Source organism: Aspergillus ruber (assembly GCF_000600275.1).
Source record: "Aspergillus ruber CBS 135680 unplaced genomic scaffold scaffold00008, whole genome shotgun sequence".
NCBI lineage: Eukaryota > Fungi > Ascomycota > Eurotiomycetes > Eurotiales > Aspergillaceae > Aspergillus > Aspergillus ruber.
In genome coordinates, this window is record NW_024467304.1 from 58,214 (window position 1) to 72,692 (window position 14,479).

The window sequence follows — 14,479 nt, forward strand, 5'->3', positions numbered from 1 at the left end:
CTTTTCTTAGTTTGGTCCAAACGATAGCGCACACGTTGATTATTCTATTGTTATTCGCGTGTTAGCGGCTCAGATTAACTACTGCATGAGCCCAGAGCGTTAACTATCTCGTGGATAGTTATAAGGAGTTGAGTGGGGATGCGATGGACACATTAGTGTTGGTGAGGAATATGTTGTTTTTTGCAATTTTTTTTTTTTTTTTTTTTTTTTTTTTTCTTTCTTTTTTGGTTGATGCATCTGCTTGCTCTTGTCTTGCATTTACGTTTGAAAATCTTTTTTGTAAAGATATGTGTATATGGTATACATGTTGGGATATAGGTTAGACTTGCCGTATGTTTAATATCAGTGATTTTAGATGTTATATTTTTGACTCGAAATATTGTAGACGGGTATCAAAAGAATAGCCACATCCCTACTCTCTTCATCCCCCTTGCTATTTTACCTCCTCTCTCCCCTCCACCAAAGCGCCTCCACAAGCCTCTATAACCCTGCTGCACATCCTGACCTTCCTCAACCCCATTCACACCCTCCCGACCCAAATCATACCGATCTGTAACCAAATCCATAACCCCTCTCCTCACAAACCTCGTCCTCTTAAACACCTTCCAAGCCAAAAACATCCCAAGCATAATCGGAATCTCGATATAAAATGACACAAAATCAACGACCTTGAAGCTGGGACTAAAACAACTCCACCCCTGCACCAATATAAGCACGATATTCAACCCTGCCGCGACAATAGGGCCGTACGGATATGTCCAGTTCTTGAAGGGCAAGAGGTGCTCGAGGTTCTGGTGTTTAATGGCGGAACGGAAACGTAGCGAGGATATACAGATGCAGGCCCAGGAGAGTTGGTTCGAGACGCCGACGATATCCTGCAGCCAGGACCAGAGTTGTCCCGCGCCGATGTAGCTTGCTCCGAAGCAGAGGCCGCTGATTAGGGATGTTGAGAGCACGGCTACCCAGGGGATTTGGAAGCGGTTGAGGTGGCCGAAGAAACTCGGGGCGTAGCCGTCGACCGCCAGTGAGTAGAGGAGGCGGGAGCCAGCGAAGAGTGCGTGGTTGGCTGCTGAGATGGCACTGGTCATCAATACGGCGTTAATGAAGCTTCCTGCGACCGCGGAGCCGACTTGTGTGAAGACGATTGTGAAGGGGCTTGTGGCGGTTTTGCCGTCGGAGAGACCCGGGTAGGTGTAGGGGACGTTTAGGGCGATAATGATGATGGAAACGATGTAGAAGAGGATGATCCGCCAGAAGACATTGCGGACGACTTGGGGGAGGTTCTTGGAGGGGTCTTTTGTCTCTCCGGCTGTGACTGCGATGGATTCGGTGCCGCCGCTGAGAGTGTCAGTCAATCGACCTAAGTTCTCGAATGAAATGACTTACTAGGCAAACGAGGCCGTGACAAAGACCGATGCAAAGCCACCAATTCCACCGACGAACGGAGCATCGCCAGTGTAGAAGAATTTGTCTCCGATGTACTTGTGATCCGTATTTCCACCACAATTGACAACAATTCCAATGATGATAAAGATCTTTCGGGGTTAGAATCGTCTTCCATCGTTCAAAGATGGTGAACATACCACAATAGTCACGACCTTGAGCAAACTGAGCCAATACTCGACCTGTTACAGTTAGTTCTGTTCTCTTGACCCAGAGGAATGGTCTTACCTCTCCATAAACCTTGACGGACAAGACATTCAACGCAATCACAACCACGAGGAATATCAAGCTAATCGCCCAGCCCGGAAAATTCTCTGTCCAGAATTCAAGCAACAGCTGCAGCGCGATAACATCCGACGCCGTGGATACGGCATCATTGAACCAGTAGTTCCACGTCAACGCAAACCCAAGTGCATCATCAACGAACCGCCTAGCATAGTTAGCCAACCTCCCCCAGATGCTGGCATAGGCAGCTCACCCCGCAAAAGTACAAAAAGACCCCGCAACCGGAACAAAAGCCGCCATCTCACCTAGACACAGCATCGTCACAAAGACAATCCCCCCGCATATAGCGTATGCAATGAGCATCGACGCCGGCCCACCGGTTGCCAATGCCTTGCCCGTTCCGAGAAATAAACCAGTTCCAATGGTCCCTCCGATAGCAATCATTTGAACCTGGCGGGCCGACAAATTGCGGGCCAGTTTATCCGCGTTGACATGATTGCTGGGGTTGTGGGGATCCGGGGAAATTTCCGATGTCTGTGGGTGCTGCTTTTCGACGTCGCGGACCGTCATTTTGCCTGGTGATTGGAGGTGATGGGGTGTCAATGAATCGCATGCAGGCCCTGAAAATCATGGTAATTATGTCAGTTGATGATTTTTAGATATGCGCGATAATGATGAAGGATTGTGTGGTTGACAGCGATGGTGTCAGATCCGGTGGAGATGAGGAAATCCCGTCTTCGGGAAGGAGAGCATGTGACTGGTAGTCTAATCTTGAGAACGGACAGTTCCGACTGAATACATTATGATCAGCTATTAACAGTAGCTGGCAACCCTGATTGTAAGTTGAAGAGTTGAAGTAGGGCTACGAGTAGGATATCTGCCAGTACCACGGTTCACAACAACGGCATTGAAATATGCAGGTACAGCTTTGCCTCAGTATATAGATCACTCAGCATATACTCCGATCCTTCGGGCTATACCAGATCCTTCTATCGCCGGTTAAGGGTCCAAAAGACCTGGCCAATCGGGGAAGAATGCGGTCTAGTCTGATCTCGTTCCCGATCAGGTCCAGGTCCACCTTCCTCATTTGGATTCTATGGTGCATACACAGTAAACCGGGTGCTGGTTGCCATTGGTTTGAGAATTGAACTTGGAATTCCAGATGGCATATGGAAAGTTGTAAACGAATTATTTTATCTATGTACAATGCTATGGAACAACCAATGCTGAGATATCCTTTTTCGCTCGAACAGATAGAAAACATTCGACATCGACATCGATATCGACATGAACAAAGTATACGAAGAAACCAACCATAAAACGCACAATATATACCACAAATCACCCAAGCAATCCACTGGCAAGCGCTTCCAAATCCTCCAGTGTCTGGACCTTTTCTGGCTCCACCTTCTTGTCGGATTTTTTGCTCTTCTTGGGCCGAGGCTCTTCCTCCTCTTCGCTCTCGGATTCGGCAAATTGCACACGCTTCTTGCTTGGACGCTTCTCCTTTTCGTCCTCCGCATCTTGATATCTGTCGTCGTCGCTGTAGCCACCGAGGTCCTCCATGGGTCCGACGAAGGGCAGTTCCCCACCAGTCTCGACGCCCATTTCCTCCGCCTCGAGCTCGCGCTCGCGAGCCTTGCGCTTCTCTTTCTTCTCGCGCTTCTTCTGCTTCGCCAGTGCCTTGTCCTGGATATCTGCCTGTTGCGTGCGCTCTGCCTCTTCGGCAAGGAACTTGGCCATTTGATCCTTAGCGGCGCCGCGGGCCTGGAAGTCCTTCTCGTCTTCCATTTCGTAGAGTTCGTGTGCGTTGCCTTCGTCGTCGTAGATGAGTTTCGTGCCCTTGCCTTTGAATTTGAGGAGTTTCTTCTTGGATTGGAGGAGTTTTTCGCGGCGTTTCGAGTCGATGACGAGGGGGTTGTCTTCGCGGCCGTCGACGTTGACCACCTTGACGTCCTTGCCTTCTCCTCCCTCATCGTCGGAACCAACATCCAGATCCTTGTCGCCGGCTTCAAAGCGGCGCTTGACGGACAGGAAATCGTCATCTTCGTCGGCGTCAGCGGTAGCGGACTTCTCACCAACAGCTGTGCCGTCGTCGTTGATGAGCCTCGAGTAGTGACCCGCCAGAACATCCTGGTTGCGACGCTCGAACATCCGATCATACTTGGTGCGAACCTGCTGTTCGTCCTTCTTCTTCTGCTTCTTCTCTCCGCTTTCGTCTTCGGAGCTTTCGTCGCTAGACAGATTATTGAGGCCTCGTGGGGCGTTCTTGCGGTCCTTGGTGTCGTCTCCCTTGATGAACTTGATACGCGGTGCTCCAGGTAGACCCATACTGCCCGCAAATTCATCCAGCGAAAGCTCCTTTAGCTTGAACACTTCCTTGTCTTTCTGTAGGTGGATCGACTTCACGTAAGCAATGAACGCCTTTTGTCCCAGGTATTTCAATTCTGGATCCTTGAAGCACATGTTCTGTAGTTGATCCTTGATGCTCTGTTGTTTGTTGGCTTTGACGTTAATCCGCTCCACCTTGACCTTCTTCTGCTCGAGTCGCTTCAACATGCCTGCTTCCTCACTGGGCTCCAGGAAAATAACGGCGCGACCATCACGTTCGTACCGTGCTGTTCGTCCAACACGGTGGATATACGTATCAGAATCTTCCGGACAATCCAACTGGATGACCCAGTCCACAGCTGGGAAATCCAACCCACGTGCCGCAATATCCGTAGCAAACAAAACAGCCTCCTGCGCTTGCGCAAACTTGGTCATGATATCCAGCCGTCCTCCCTGCTTTTGTCGACCATGAAGATGCATCAACGGAACACCAGGCTGAAGATGCCGGAAAGCCTCATAGACATACCGCACCTGCTTCCCTGCCGACATAAACACAATCGTCTTCGTTTTGAGATTACTTCGGATAAAACTCCACAGAATGTCCAGCTTCTGCGGAAGAGGTGTAACGACATAGTGCTGCTGAAGTGTCGACGGCGTCGCGGAGGAGGCCGCCTCATGGACAGCCACATATTCCGGTTCCTGGAGACTCAAACGAGCCAGATCCGAAACCTTTCTTGTCTGCGTTGCACTGAAAAGCATAGTCTGTCGCTCCTTGGGGATATGCTCGATGATCGCATCCACCGTGTGCTGGAAACCCATATCCAGGATACGATCTGCCTCATCCATCACAAGCATCTGCAAGTTGAAAGTATCAAATAGCGCCGTCTGATCCAAATGCTGCAACATTCGACCCGGCGTGCAAACGAGAATATTCATCCTTCCTAACCGCTCCTGTTCCTCCCGCAAACTCTTCCCTCCAATAACCAACCCCGCCGAAAACGCATGGAACCGCCCGACTTTGCGAAGCACCTCGAAAATCTGAATCGCCAGTTCGCGAGTCGGCGACAGAATCAAGGCGCCCAATCCATCGTAATCCGTCCACTTCTTGCGATAGAGGTTCTCCAGAACAGGGATGAGGAAAGCAAGGGTCTTGCCGCTACCGGTTTTCGCGGCACCCAAAATATCCCGACCTTTGAGCGCATGGGTGATCGCACGAGATTGGATATCAGTAAGCGTCTTGTAATGCGATGCAGTCAATCCGGAGGCCGTAGGTTCAGAGAGAGGGAGATCGGAGAAAGTCTTGAACGATTCCTTGATGTCGAGTTGTTCGACCCGTGAGACAAGCGACGACAATTCTTCCTGTCCGCGCTTGCGCTTCAGCGTCTTGTCTTTTTGCTGCGGTTTCCTGAGTTTTCCAGGAGCCATGATGATACTCTTCCTTGCCCTTTTGGTATCCTCTGCTTTGGAGAAAGGTAAGATAAAGTGAATAATTCCATCGGCGGGCGGTGAAGCAATTTTTTCGACCGCCCACCTGCTGACTCAGCCCCCGATAAGATTGGCGCGCTTCGGCGCTTATCTGCGCTTTCCTCTGCCGACGCAACAGACTCCAACGTCTCGTGTGGTCTGAATTGGAGTTCTACGTCTCAGAGAGCCATTGACAATATGCCAGATGAGGAGCAAGATGCATTGGATGCGCTGGAGAAGGAAGCGTCCGACTTTACCAAGGTATGCACCAATAGACCGTGGTGATATCCCGCCAGGAACAGGGACTGACATGACTACAGGACGCAGAGATTGATCGCATTCGCAAGGCATTCCAACTAGACGCGTGAGTGCTACGCCTACGTTTATCTAGTTCACTACTGACAAGTTTGACCTGAACAGATACTCCGTCCTAGACCTCCAACCCGGAGTCACCGAATCCGACATCAAAATCCAATACCGCAAGAAGTCCCTCCTCATTCACCCAGATAAGACCAAGAACTCTGCCGCCCCGGATGCCTTCGATCGTCTAAAGAAAGCGCAAACCGCGTTGTTAGAAGAGAAATCACGCACGTACCTAGACGAGTGTATCGCTGATGCGCGACGGCTCCTTATCCGCGAGCACAAGTATACTCTCGACTCTCCGGAGTTAAAGACCGAAGAATTCAAAAAGGAATGGCGACAGAAGACGGTACACGTGCTATTGGAGGAAGAAGCGCGACGCCGGCGACAGGCCAAGGCGAAGTTGCAGGAAGAAGGACGGGAGCGGCGCAAGGAAGATGAGGAGATTGAGGAGCGGAAACGGAAACGCGACTCAGATAAGGCTTGGGAAGATACGCGGGAAGAGCGAATATCGACTTGGCGAGATTGGCAAAAGGGGCGGAAGAAGAGTGGTGAGGACGGAGAGGGCAAAAAGAAGAAGAAAAAGATGAAAGTTCTGGGATAATCGACTGTATTCTTTATATTCTTAGTAGCGACTCGGCGTTAGAATGTTTTTTATATGAGAATCGTTAACCACAAGCCACATGTTCATATCTCGTAGAATACCCTAAAGAGTAATCGGCCGCGGCGCTGATTTCACGGATGCGGGGCTAACGGCGGCTTCGGCGCCCAGAAGATTCTCTCGCAAAGAAACCTGTCATCCTGCGTTCGCTGCGATTCTCCCTTATCTGTCGTTGTCTTGGGACTCTTATATCTGTTTATTCTGCTTGACTCACTCCTCATGTTGCTGCTATAGAATTCATGCTGTCCTCCGCCTCCATTGACACATTTCATCACCGCCCCTAACCTAACCTCCGAGCAAAGAAAAGACCAGATACAACCGGACACTAATTCGATCCGGATCCCCAAAAGAAACAGAATGACAACGATCACCAACACCAGTCCAGACAGCAGCAGCGACAGCATAACGTTCCCCAATTCCAATGGCACCGCACCTCTGAATCAACCGCCTCAACCACAACCGCAACCACACTCACAATCAGAGAACTCGATACCAGAACCACCACAGCAAACGCTACCGCCCCTCTCCACCGTAATCGCATCCCTTCACACCCGCATCCACCTCTTCCTCTCCGAATCCCATCCCCCAGACTCTCTCCTTGCTGCCGTCCAGCGCCAAACCCGCACCTCCCTCGACGTCTTCGCAACAGCCCTCTCCCAGTATCCCCTTGCGCAACTCTCCCTCTCATACAATGGCGGGAAAGACTGTCTCGTGCTCCTTGTTCTCTTTCTCGCAAGTCTGCATCCCCATCCGCCTCCCGAGGAGGGTGGGCTTGTCTCGATCCCCGCTATCTATGCACTACCGCCGGACCCGTTCCCGGATGTGGAGGAGTTTGTAAAGTCTTCGGCGAGGGAGTATTATCTTTCAATTATCAAGTATACGACGGATCCGCCGCGGACAACGCTGAGGTCGAGTTTTGAGGATTATTTGGCGTTGAATCCGGCTGTGAAGGCGATTTTTGTTGGGACTCGTCGTACGGACCCTCATGGCGCCAAGTTGACCCATTTCGATCGTACGGATAGGGGATGGCCCGACTTCGTCCGTATTCATCCTGTTATCGATTGGCACTATGCTGAGATCTGGTCGTTTATCCGTCATCTCGGTTTCGAGTACTGTTCTCTCTACGATCAAGGCTACACCAGTCTCGGTGGCACCACAGACACCTACCCCAATCCTATATTGCGTGTCGACGGCTCGGAGGAAGGGGATACACGCTTCCGACCTGCCTACGAATTAACAGAGGACTTGGAGGAACGGTTGGGCCGCAATTGAATCCTGAAGGCACCGTAGCGAGCTGGATAAGGCTGTATGCTAGATCGTTACTGAGTACCTGCAATGGAATTGGTGTATCTAGTTGTGGGCGTCACCGCTGGGTGATTCGTCTTATATCGGATGAAGTAAGAAGCATACCATGTTGACTAATTGCATTTCTTCTGGGGTACAAACAGGAAAGACATACATCAATAGACAGATAAAGAACAAGATAGCTCCTTCAATGTCTTCTCCGACAGTATCTATTAGTGGATAACAATGGTGATTAACGTCAAACAAAAACAATGGAAACAGGAAATCAAATTCGAAAACAAAGAAGAAATCGGCTCACAAGAAACAAAAGGCAAATGTAACGCTCAAAAATATATGACTGTAATACAGCAGTTATCATAAATCGAGTAAAAAAGCGGCATCTTTCCCTGTACCGGAACGAACTGATGCACAACGGGGAGAGCGGCTTGCTTATAAATACGTCATGCTGACGGGAAAGTATATTGGCATAGAAAAGTCGTTTCAAACAAGCGAACGGGGCGAACACACAATAACTTCCTCACGGGAAGAGGACGGCGACGTAGACCCAGACCTAGTGTGCTGCTTTTGAGGACTGCAGGATTCGGACTTGGACTGCGGCTTCGATTGGGAACATGGAGTACTCGGAAGGATGGTCTTACCAGAGCCAGTGGAAATGTCGGTTAATCCGTTGCGGTTCACAGAAGTCAGCCGTCCACGGTAAACCGGAGTATCCTCGAGGGCATTAGGACTGTTGCGTGCCGACCGAGGATTGAACCGTGTGCCGCTTGCGGGGTTTTTCACCAGAGCGCAGCTGCTTCTCTTATCAGTACACTTAAGACCCAGATGTCAGATATTTCTGTATACGTACGACGGGGAAATTGACGTTGCGGGAGTCCAAGTGGAACCTACTCCGAGTGGCGATGCATAACTCAGCTGGGAGTTAGGGCTGATATGAGATGCGGTCTGCCGGAGACGATGCAACGAAGGTGACGGGGTGGAACCCTGAACCACCTCGACCGAGTAACTATACTCTCCAGCACGATAGGCACGACGCTCGTTGCTCTGATGTTTCAACATCTTCTGGGCCTTCGTGTCTGCGAAGCGAAGGAGCAGCTTCACACCATCTTCTGCAACCACGTTATGGAACTCGCCCAAGACTTTCTCTGCAATATCTCGCGTTTCGAAGCTAGGATGGCGTTAGCTTATTGGGCATGCTTTGGATAACCAGGTCGATGGTGCCTACCGTGCAAAACCGACTTCCTTGCTCACTCCGGTTTTCTCGTCACGGCTGATCTTTTCAGAAACGACGCGGTATGGTTCGAAATGAATGCGAAGGTCCTCCAAGAGACATTCCCAAGTTAGCACATAAATAATGATCGATGGAATTTTGGTTTGTTTACCGCTTCAGTCCAGTCAATCGGAAGGTTGGTGCAATAGATGTTGGTTGACATTCTGTCTTCGAGATCTTTGAGCCGTGAATTACGGGATTTCTTTGCACCACGTTAGTAGTCTATCGGAGAATGAGTCATTGTGTAACCTCACCTGAGCGAAGCTAGCTTGGTATCCGAGGTAGAAAAAGCCTCGAATGCAGTTCTCGCAAGATTCGAAATTGAAGTACTGGACGAAGCCGAACCTGCAGACTTGGGATCAGCATCGACCAGAGCAAAGAACGGAGAAGGTGTATACATACCCTTTGCAGAGACCAGAATCCAAGTCCACTATTGCTTTGCAGCGGTCAATCTTTCCGAAACGAGATGCGTAATCGTGCAGCATCTCATCCGTGGTCTCGGGAAGGAAACCACGGATATAGACGTTCGTGATGCCCTCACGATTTTCCAGGCATTTAGCCAGGGTCATCTCCGAAGGATTGGTCCACATGGCAGGAACGGCCCGTGGGATCGATGGCTCCTGTTGCGTCAACGCCTCGAGATCCTGTAAGGCATAACCGGTTGGAGTCTTCATCATCTGTAACGGCAGACAAGCTTGACCCAACTGTTGAGGGATGCTGTATGGATAGTTCGGGATATTGGAACCTTCCACACTGGGAACAGTGGAATTGGCGTAGTACTCCGGCTGGGCATCAGAGGATGCTGGAGCAGATGCCTTGCTTTCCTCGCTAGAACCCCAGGAGTTCTTCTTTTGGCTCGTCTGGTCCTGGACCTCGCCGTTCACCAAATACGGGAGAGGGTACCCCGGCATAGCGCCCGGGACGATGGAGCAGCCAGGGTTAACATTTGGGTACATTCCAGTGGACAAATATGGGAATTGGCCCAGCTGTTCGTGCCCAGGAAGAGTAGGAGCAAAAGAAGGAACTTGAGGCATGCCATTGAACAAGGTTCCATTGGCAAGAGCCCCGTTGGGAAGATAAACAAATTGACCATTGTACAGCGTACGAGGTCCAGAGAGATCAAAAGGAGCCACTGGCAAAGGAAGGTTGCCTTTCATGGGACCAAACTTGGCACCCGGACGCTGGTTCTGGAGGCCGAGACCAGCGAAGAGTTGTGGGAGGGTCTGTCCGCTGGCATCACGGTTGTTGACAGGTGGAATCTGCTGGTAACCCGCAGCGTACGGAGCGTGATTCTCATTCGAGAACTGTCCAGGTTGGCCATTGGAAGCCCGGACGGAGTCAGTAGAGGCATTCTGCTGCTGAGTCGGGAGTTGCATGGTTGCAGTCCTAAATAGAGGATCTTCATAATAGTTAGCCATGTACTCGAAGAAGGAAGTGCCAATTGATATGTGTGGTCTGCCAAAGGACCCAGAAGAAAGAAACGAGATAGGATTGTAAAGACAAAGTAGAGAGGATGTAGAGGCAAACGAGACGTACCACGATAAGACCGGATGGAATAGCAGACTCTAACGAGCACGGAGAACGACTATCTTGATCCGTCAACATCAAGCCAGAGACAGGATAGCCAGGTAGACTCAGAGGGACGAGGTCATTAACTTACTTATTGTCGAGAGAAGTACCAGAGGGAGATAGCCAACAAAAGCGTGGTGCCTTGGATCCAGGCAGTCGAACCTCCAGACAGGAGGACAAGGATTTGGAAAAAGAACGAGAGCAAGAGCTCGATTGTGAGAATAGACAATATGGCCTCGAAGAAGTTTAAAAGAGACAGAATGAGCAGCAAATGCAGCTCTGGCATCAATGGAGATGATAGATAGGGAAAAGAAGACGAATGGTAGAAGGGATACGATGGGAAGAGGTTGAGGAGAGAAAGAAAGAGAAGAAGAAGAGGATGGAGGGAAGACGGAGGGAAGAGGGTTTTTAGAGGCTCGAATACGGAAGGCACAATGGCCAGAAGGCAGGAGCCTCCTGTCCAAGTTAGGAAGGAGAGAGGCTCTTCGGTGGTTGAGAAATAGGCAGTCGCTTGTTTGGGAAGGTGCGAGGGTCGGACTCAAACAAACGCAAAACACGACCATCAGTAAACAATACAATGGATATCGCCAATTCACTTTATTGCTTCAGTCAATTGTAGTTAACTGATATAGGATCAGATCTTCGCGAACGTGGAAGATGTCGCTATCCATTGTTCATTATTCACTATTTACTATCCCGAAGTACTATACACAGAAAAGTGACTCGACCATACTAGTTAGATAATGAAAATATTCGTAGTTCGTAACTTATACTATTGGGATTTTTCCTGCAGCCACTTGTATACAACTGAGAAATCCTTCCCTCGGTGTGCTTCTTCGACATCATTGTATACTCTCTGGGCCTCGTCACCCAGAACGAGCGGAGTACCAGACTCCTTTGCAGCAGTGAGCGCTAAACGCAGGTCCTTGTGCATCAAGCTGACCCCGAAACCACCTTCGTATCCTCGCGATGCTGCAGCAGTCTCGACAACACCGGGAACAGGGTTGTTTACTTCCGTTGGCCAGCAACGGCCTGTAGAGGAGTTGATCATATCCGCAAGTGTCTTCGGATCGAGACCCCAACGAACTCCCAGATTCATGGCCTCTGCGGCAGCGATATTATTTATTCCTAAAATGTAATTGTTGGCGAGTTTCCCTGAAACACCAGCTCCTGGTCCACCGAGGTGCCAGGCTTTCTTTCCCATCAACAACAAGACCGATTGTACCTGCTCTACGAGCTCTGCATTTGTTGAGCATGCGCCGAACATGAAAGACAGCGTACCAGCACGAGCCCCTACCACTCCTCCGGACATGGGTGCATCGACGAAGCGTCCTGCGCGCACTGTGTGAACTGCATTGGCAACTTCTTTGGTTGAAACCGGATCAATCGTGGATGTGTCGATGAACAATCGTTCTTTCTCGAGGGCTGGAAGATCGCCAGGTTTCAAAATGGAGTGGAATACGTTCTTAACGTGCTGCGGTTCCGGAAGGCTGCTAATGGTCACCGTCTGTCCGTAGAGTACAGGTTAGAACCTCTCAACGAGTTGTCCAGTCGCGGATTGAGCCCACTTACCGACTTCTCGGCCACTTCTCTTGCACACCCTGCAATTTCAACCTTGTAAGTGTCTTCCGCAGCACCGGCACTATTCGCAGTCTCGCGTGCTTCCTCCATGAATCTCTTCATAGCGTCCTCGTTCACATCACGGATAACCAGCGTATCTGTTGCAGGAATCTTGGCCCGCAGGTTCTTGGCCATGCAGTATCCTGAGGGATGACGTTAGATTCTGACAAATAGTAGCAGATATGGGGGCCAATTCCCCGCGTATGACTGAAAACATGGAACGCACCCATCTGCCCTAACCCAATAAACCCCCAGCTAGCATCTCGTTTCAGGGACGTCGAAAAATCTCTCGAAAGCGAGACTGGCGACTGCGTGTGAAGAACTGAAGACAGCGATTTAGAAGCGTGTAACCGTCGTAACGGAAGAGATAACCCAGAGGAAAGACTCATTGTGACAACCTAGCGACGTCCGTTCGAAAATGTAGGGAAGAAAGTATGAGTGGAGACCAGGAGACAGAGAATCAGCAGCGAAAGAGTATATATACCGGCCACACCACGATCGTCTGAGCCTCCCGCGGGGACTCCTGGCAACCGCAGTTATCCGAGGCCAGCCCGAATGTGCGTCTAGTGAAGGAAGCGCTGCAGACTACTTTGCATCACCTGACCAGATCGGTTAGCAGCTTCTCCGCAGTGCGGGGAAAGCGGATAGCGGAACGGTCACGTGTGGTCCCTGGAGATCAAGCTTCAGGAATAAAGGCATCAAGGCACCAAGGCATTATAACGGGATAAAAGAGTCCAGTGTGAAAATACCACTCTTTACAACGCAATCTGTACGGAGCAGTCTACGCAGTACTGTCTCTCAAATATTTACTGGTCCAACTCCTCTCCCCTAGTAATACCCAGAAAACTTGCGCATCATTGTTCGTTGGCCAATAATCGGCGGTCCAGTGCCTCCGACGCCGACCGCCGCCAGACGATCTTGTAGCTCCCCTCCAAGCAGACAAATCTCACTGCGCAAAATGACGGACACCAGTGCTACGTCAGACATCCCAAAGAGGGATACGAACCAGCAGTCTTCAGCTGATACTGATAGCGAAGCAGAGGATGTCTTTCACGATGCCCGGTTCCCCGCTGAAGAAGAAGCCGTGAGCTGCAAGCCCCTCACTCGTCCTACCCTCATCCATGCAGTATGCGGAATGCTGACACACAAGTCTTCACTATAGCGTCTCCTAAAAGTATCTCAGACAATTAAATCGGAAGCAAATAAACTGTTTACGTCTGCATGCTACGACCAAGCGATATCCTCTTACGACCGTGCTCTCGCCTCGTGTCCGAACTACCTCGATTACGATGTCGCGGTTCTCCGGAGTAATATCAGCGCATGCTATCTGAAATTGGAGGACTGGAAGGCGGCTGTCGATTCTGCAACAGCATGTCTTGCTTGTTTGGATCGGGTGATTTCTCCCTCCGCACAGCAGGATACTGATAAATCGAAGGAAACGGCCGAGCCCCATGAAGACGCCGTGGTTGAGATATCCGGAGATGACGAAGCGGCAGAAAAAGAGGAACTAGAACGACTGCGAAATATTGATGAACAGAAGCGCAATATTGAACGGATACGAGCCAAAGCCCTCACGCGACGGGCTAAAGCACGGTCCCAACAAGGCGGCTGGGCAAATCTTCAAGGAGCAGAAGAGGACTACAAAACACTTGTTTCCATGGATAATTTGCCACCGGATGACAGACGGGTTGCCCAAAAGGCTCTTCAGGAACTTCCTGCGAGGATAAACCAGGCGCGGGAGAAGGAGACGTCGGAAATGATGGGCAAACTGAAGGATGTAAGTCATGCGATTCGTCTATTCTTGATTTAGTAACTGACTCTGCAGTTGGGAAATGGTATTCTCAAACCGTTTGGGCTGTCTACGGACAACTTCAACTTTGTTCAAGATCCCAAGACAGGTGGTTACAGCATGAATTTCCAGTGATAGCATATTGATCATATTCTGCATTTAGATTTGTGTGCATAATAGCGAACGGGTCTACACAACACGATTAATGCTACCTTGACTGCATATCAATCTTTCTCCCGCGTGTAAATCCATTAAGGACTGAGCTTTCAGTATTCAAGATAATCAACAATATATTTCGAGGATTCCGTAAATACAAATTGATTTACAGACACTATACGTACCTCTTACCCATGATCCTCCATACATCAATACCCCACAGTGGGGCATATCGGAAACCCCCCTCCCATAACCACGACTCCTATTAACGGTTAAATACCCAATGGAG

General features: G+C 50.0%; 7 protein-coding genes across 7 annotated transcripts; 3 read left to right on the plus strand and 4 right to left on the minus strand.

The window, feature by feature from the left end:
- Positions 1 to 329: 329 nt before the first annotated feature.
- Positions 330 to 2,344, minus strand: EURHEDRAFT_410872 (amino acid permease). Its single transcript, XM_040781468.1, has 5 exons — positions 1,922 to 2,344; positions 1,672 to 1,873; positions 1,584 to 1,625; positions 1,387 to 1,535; positions 330 to 1,338 (listed from the first exon to the last, which is right to left on the minus strand). Exons 1-5 carry the CDS (start codon positions 2,236 to 2,238, stop codon positions 393 to 395), a joined length of 1,656 nt encoding a protein of 551 aa, XP_040640040.1. The 5' UTR covers positions 2,239 to 2,344; the 3' UTR covers positions 330 to 392.
- A 482-nt stretch (positions 2,345 to 2,826) lies between these two features.
- Positions 2,827 to 5,460, minus strand: dbp4 (RNA-dependent ATPase HCA4). The gene has a single exon (XM_040781469.1). The coding sequence runs from the start codon at positions 5,422 to 5,424 to the stop codon at positions 3,010 to 3,012; it is 2,415 nt and encodes an 804-aa protein (XP_040640041.1). The 5' UTR covers positions 5,425 to 5,460; the 3' UTR covers positions 2,827 to 3,009.
- A 137-nt stretch (positions 5,461 to 5,597) lies between these two features.
- EURHEDRAFT_410875 (uncharacterized protein) lies at positions 5,598 to 6,505 on the plus strand. Its single transcript, XM_040781470.1, has 3 exons — positions 5,598 to 5,724; positions 5,784 to 5,827; positions 5,884 to 6,505. The coding sequence occupies exons 1-3, from the start codon at positions 5,662 to 5,664 to the stop codon at positions 6,425 to 6,427; spliced, it is 651 nt and encodes a 216-aa protein (XP_040640042.1). The 5' UTR covers positions 5,598 to 5,661; the 3' UTR covers positions 6,428 to 6,505.
- Positions 6,506 to 6,612: 107 nt separating this feature from the next.
- On the plus strand, positions 6,613 to 8,067 carry EURHEDRAFT_410876 (FAD synthase). Its single transcript, XM_040781471.1, has one exon. The coding sequence runs from the start codon at positions 6,842 to 6,844 to the stop codon at positions 7,754 to 7,756; it is 915 nt and encodes a 304-aa protein (XP_040640043.1). The 5' UTR covers positions 6,613 to 6,841; the 3' UTR covers positions 7,757 to 8,067.
- Positions 8,068 to 8,269: 202 nt separating this feature from the next.
- On the minus strand, positions 8,270 to 10,432 carry EURHEDRAFT_452655 (putative RNA binding protein MSSP-2; the record flags this gene model as incomplete). Its single annotated transcript, XM_040784060.1, has 6 exons — positions 8,270 to 8,599; positions 8,633 to 8,954; positions 9,012 to 9,106; positions 9,169 to 9,258; positions 9,311 to 9,401; positions 9,459 to 10,432. 6 exons carry the CDS (start codon positions 10,430 to 10,432, stop codon positions 8,270 to 8,272), a joined length of 1,902 nt encoding a protein of 633 aa, XP_040640044.1.
- An 833-nt stretch (positions 10,433 to 11,265) lies between these two features.
- Positions 11,266 to 12,927, minus strand: EURHEDRAFT_410877 (6-phosphogluconate dehydrogenase C-terminal domain-like protein). The gene is made up of 3 exons (XM_040781472.1): positions 12,472 to 12,927; positions 12,198 to 12,388; positions 11,266 to 12,132 (listed from the first exon to the last, which is right to left on the minus strand). Exons 1-3 carry the CDS (start codon positions 12,632 to 12,634, stop codon positions 11,398 to 11,400), a joined length of 1,089 nt encoding a protein of 362 aa, XP_040640045.1. The 5' UTR covers positions 12,635 to 12,927; the 3' UTR covers positions 11,266 to 11,397.
- A 57-nt stretch (positions 12,928 to 12,984) lies between these two features.
- On the plus strand, positions 12,985 to 14,366 carry EURHEDRAFT_410878 (putative tetratricopeptide repeat protein 1). The gene is made up of 3 exons (XM_040781473.1): positions 12,985 to 13,329; positions 13,408 to 14,022; positions 14,071 to 14,366. Exons 1-3 carry the CDS (start codon positions 13,204 to 13,206, stop codon positions 14,167 to 14,169), a joined length of 840 nt encoding a protein of 279 aa, XP_040640046.1. The 5' UTR covers positions 12,985 to 13,203; the 3' UTR covers positions 14,170 to 14,366.
- The last annotated feature ends 113 nt before the right edge of the window (positions 14,367 to 14,479 follow it).

Excerpts from the sequence above, each read along its gene's own strand:
- EURHEDRAFT_410876 (XM_040781471.1), top strand. The coding sequence starts at position 6,842 with ATGACAACGATCACCAACACCAGTCCAGACAGCAGCAGCGACAGCATA.
- EURHEDRAFT_410875 (XM_040781470.1), top strand. The coding sequence starts at position 5,662 with ATGCCAGATGAGGAGCAAGATGCATTGGATGCGCTGGAGAAGGAAGCG. Across the intron at positions 5,725-5,783 it reads AAGCGTCCGACTTTACCAAG|GACGCAGAGATTGATCGCAT; the intron begins GTATGCACCAAT and ends ACATGACTACAG. Across the intron at positions 5,828-5,883 it reads AAGGCATTCCAACTAGACGC|ATACTCCGTCCTAGACCTCC; the intron begins GTGAGTGCTACG and ends TGACCTGAACAG.
- dbp4 (XM_040781469.1), bottom strand. The coding sequence starts at position 5,424 with ATGGCTCCTGGAAAACTCAGGAAACCGCAGCAAAAAGACAAGACGCTG.
- EURHEDRAFT_410872 (XM_040781468.1), bottom strand. The coding sequence starts at position 2,238 with ATGACGGTCCGCGACGTCGAAAAGCAGCACCCACAGACATCGGAAATT. Across the intron at positions 1,536-1,583 it reads TCAAGGTCGTGACTATTGTG|ATCTTTATCATCATTGGAAT; the intron begins GTATGTTCACCA and ends TAACCCCGAAAG. Across the intron at positions 1,339-1,386 it reads GTCACGGCCTCGTTTGCCTA|CGGCGGCACCGAATCCATCG; the intron begins GTAAGTCATTTC and ends TGACACTCTCAG.
- EURHEDRAFT_410877 (XM_040781472.1), bottom strand. The coding sequence starts at position 12,634 with ATGAGTCTTTCCTCTGGGTTATCTCTTCCGTTACGACGGTTACACGCT. Across the intron at positions 12,389-12,471 it reads TATTGGGTTAGGGCAGATGG|GATACTGCATGGCCAAGAAC; the intron begins GTGCGTTCCATG and ends GTCATCCCTCAG. Across the intron at positions 12,133-12,197 it reads GAGAAGTGGCCGAGAAGTCG|ACGGTGACCATTAGCAGCCT; the intron begins GTAAGTGGGCTC and ends CTCTACGGACAG.
- EURHEDRAFT_410878 (XM_040781473.1), top strand. The coding sequence starts at position 13,204 with ATGACGGACACCAGTGCTACGTCAGACATCCCAAAGAGGGATACGAAC. Across the intron at positions 13,330-13,407 it reads TCCCCGCTGAAGAAGAAGCC|CGTCTCCTAAAAGTATCTCA; the intron begins GTGAGCTGCAAG and ends TCTTCACTATAG. Across the intron at positions 14,023-14,070 it reads TGATGGGCAAACTGAAGGAT|TTGGGAAATGGTATTCTCAA; the intron begins GTAAGTCATGCG and ends CTGACTCTGCAG.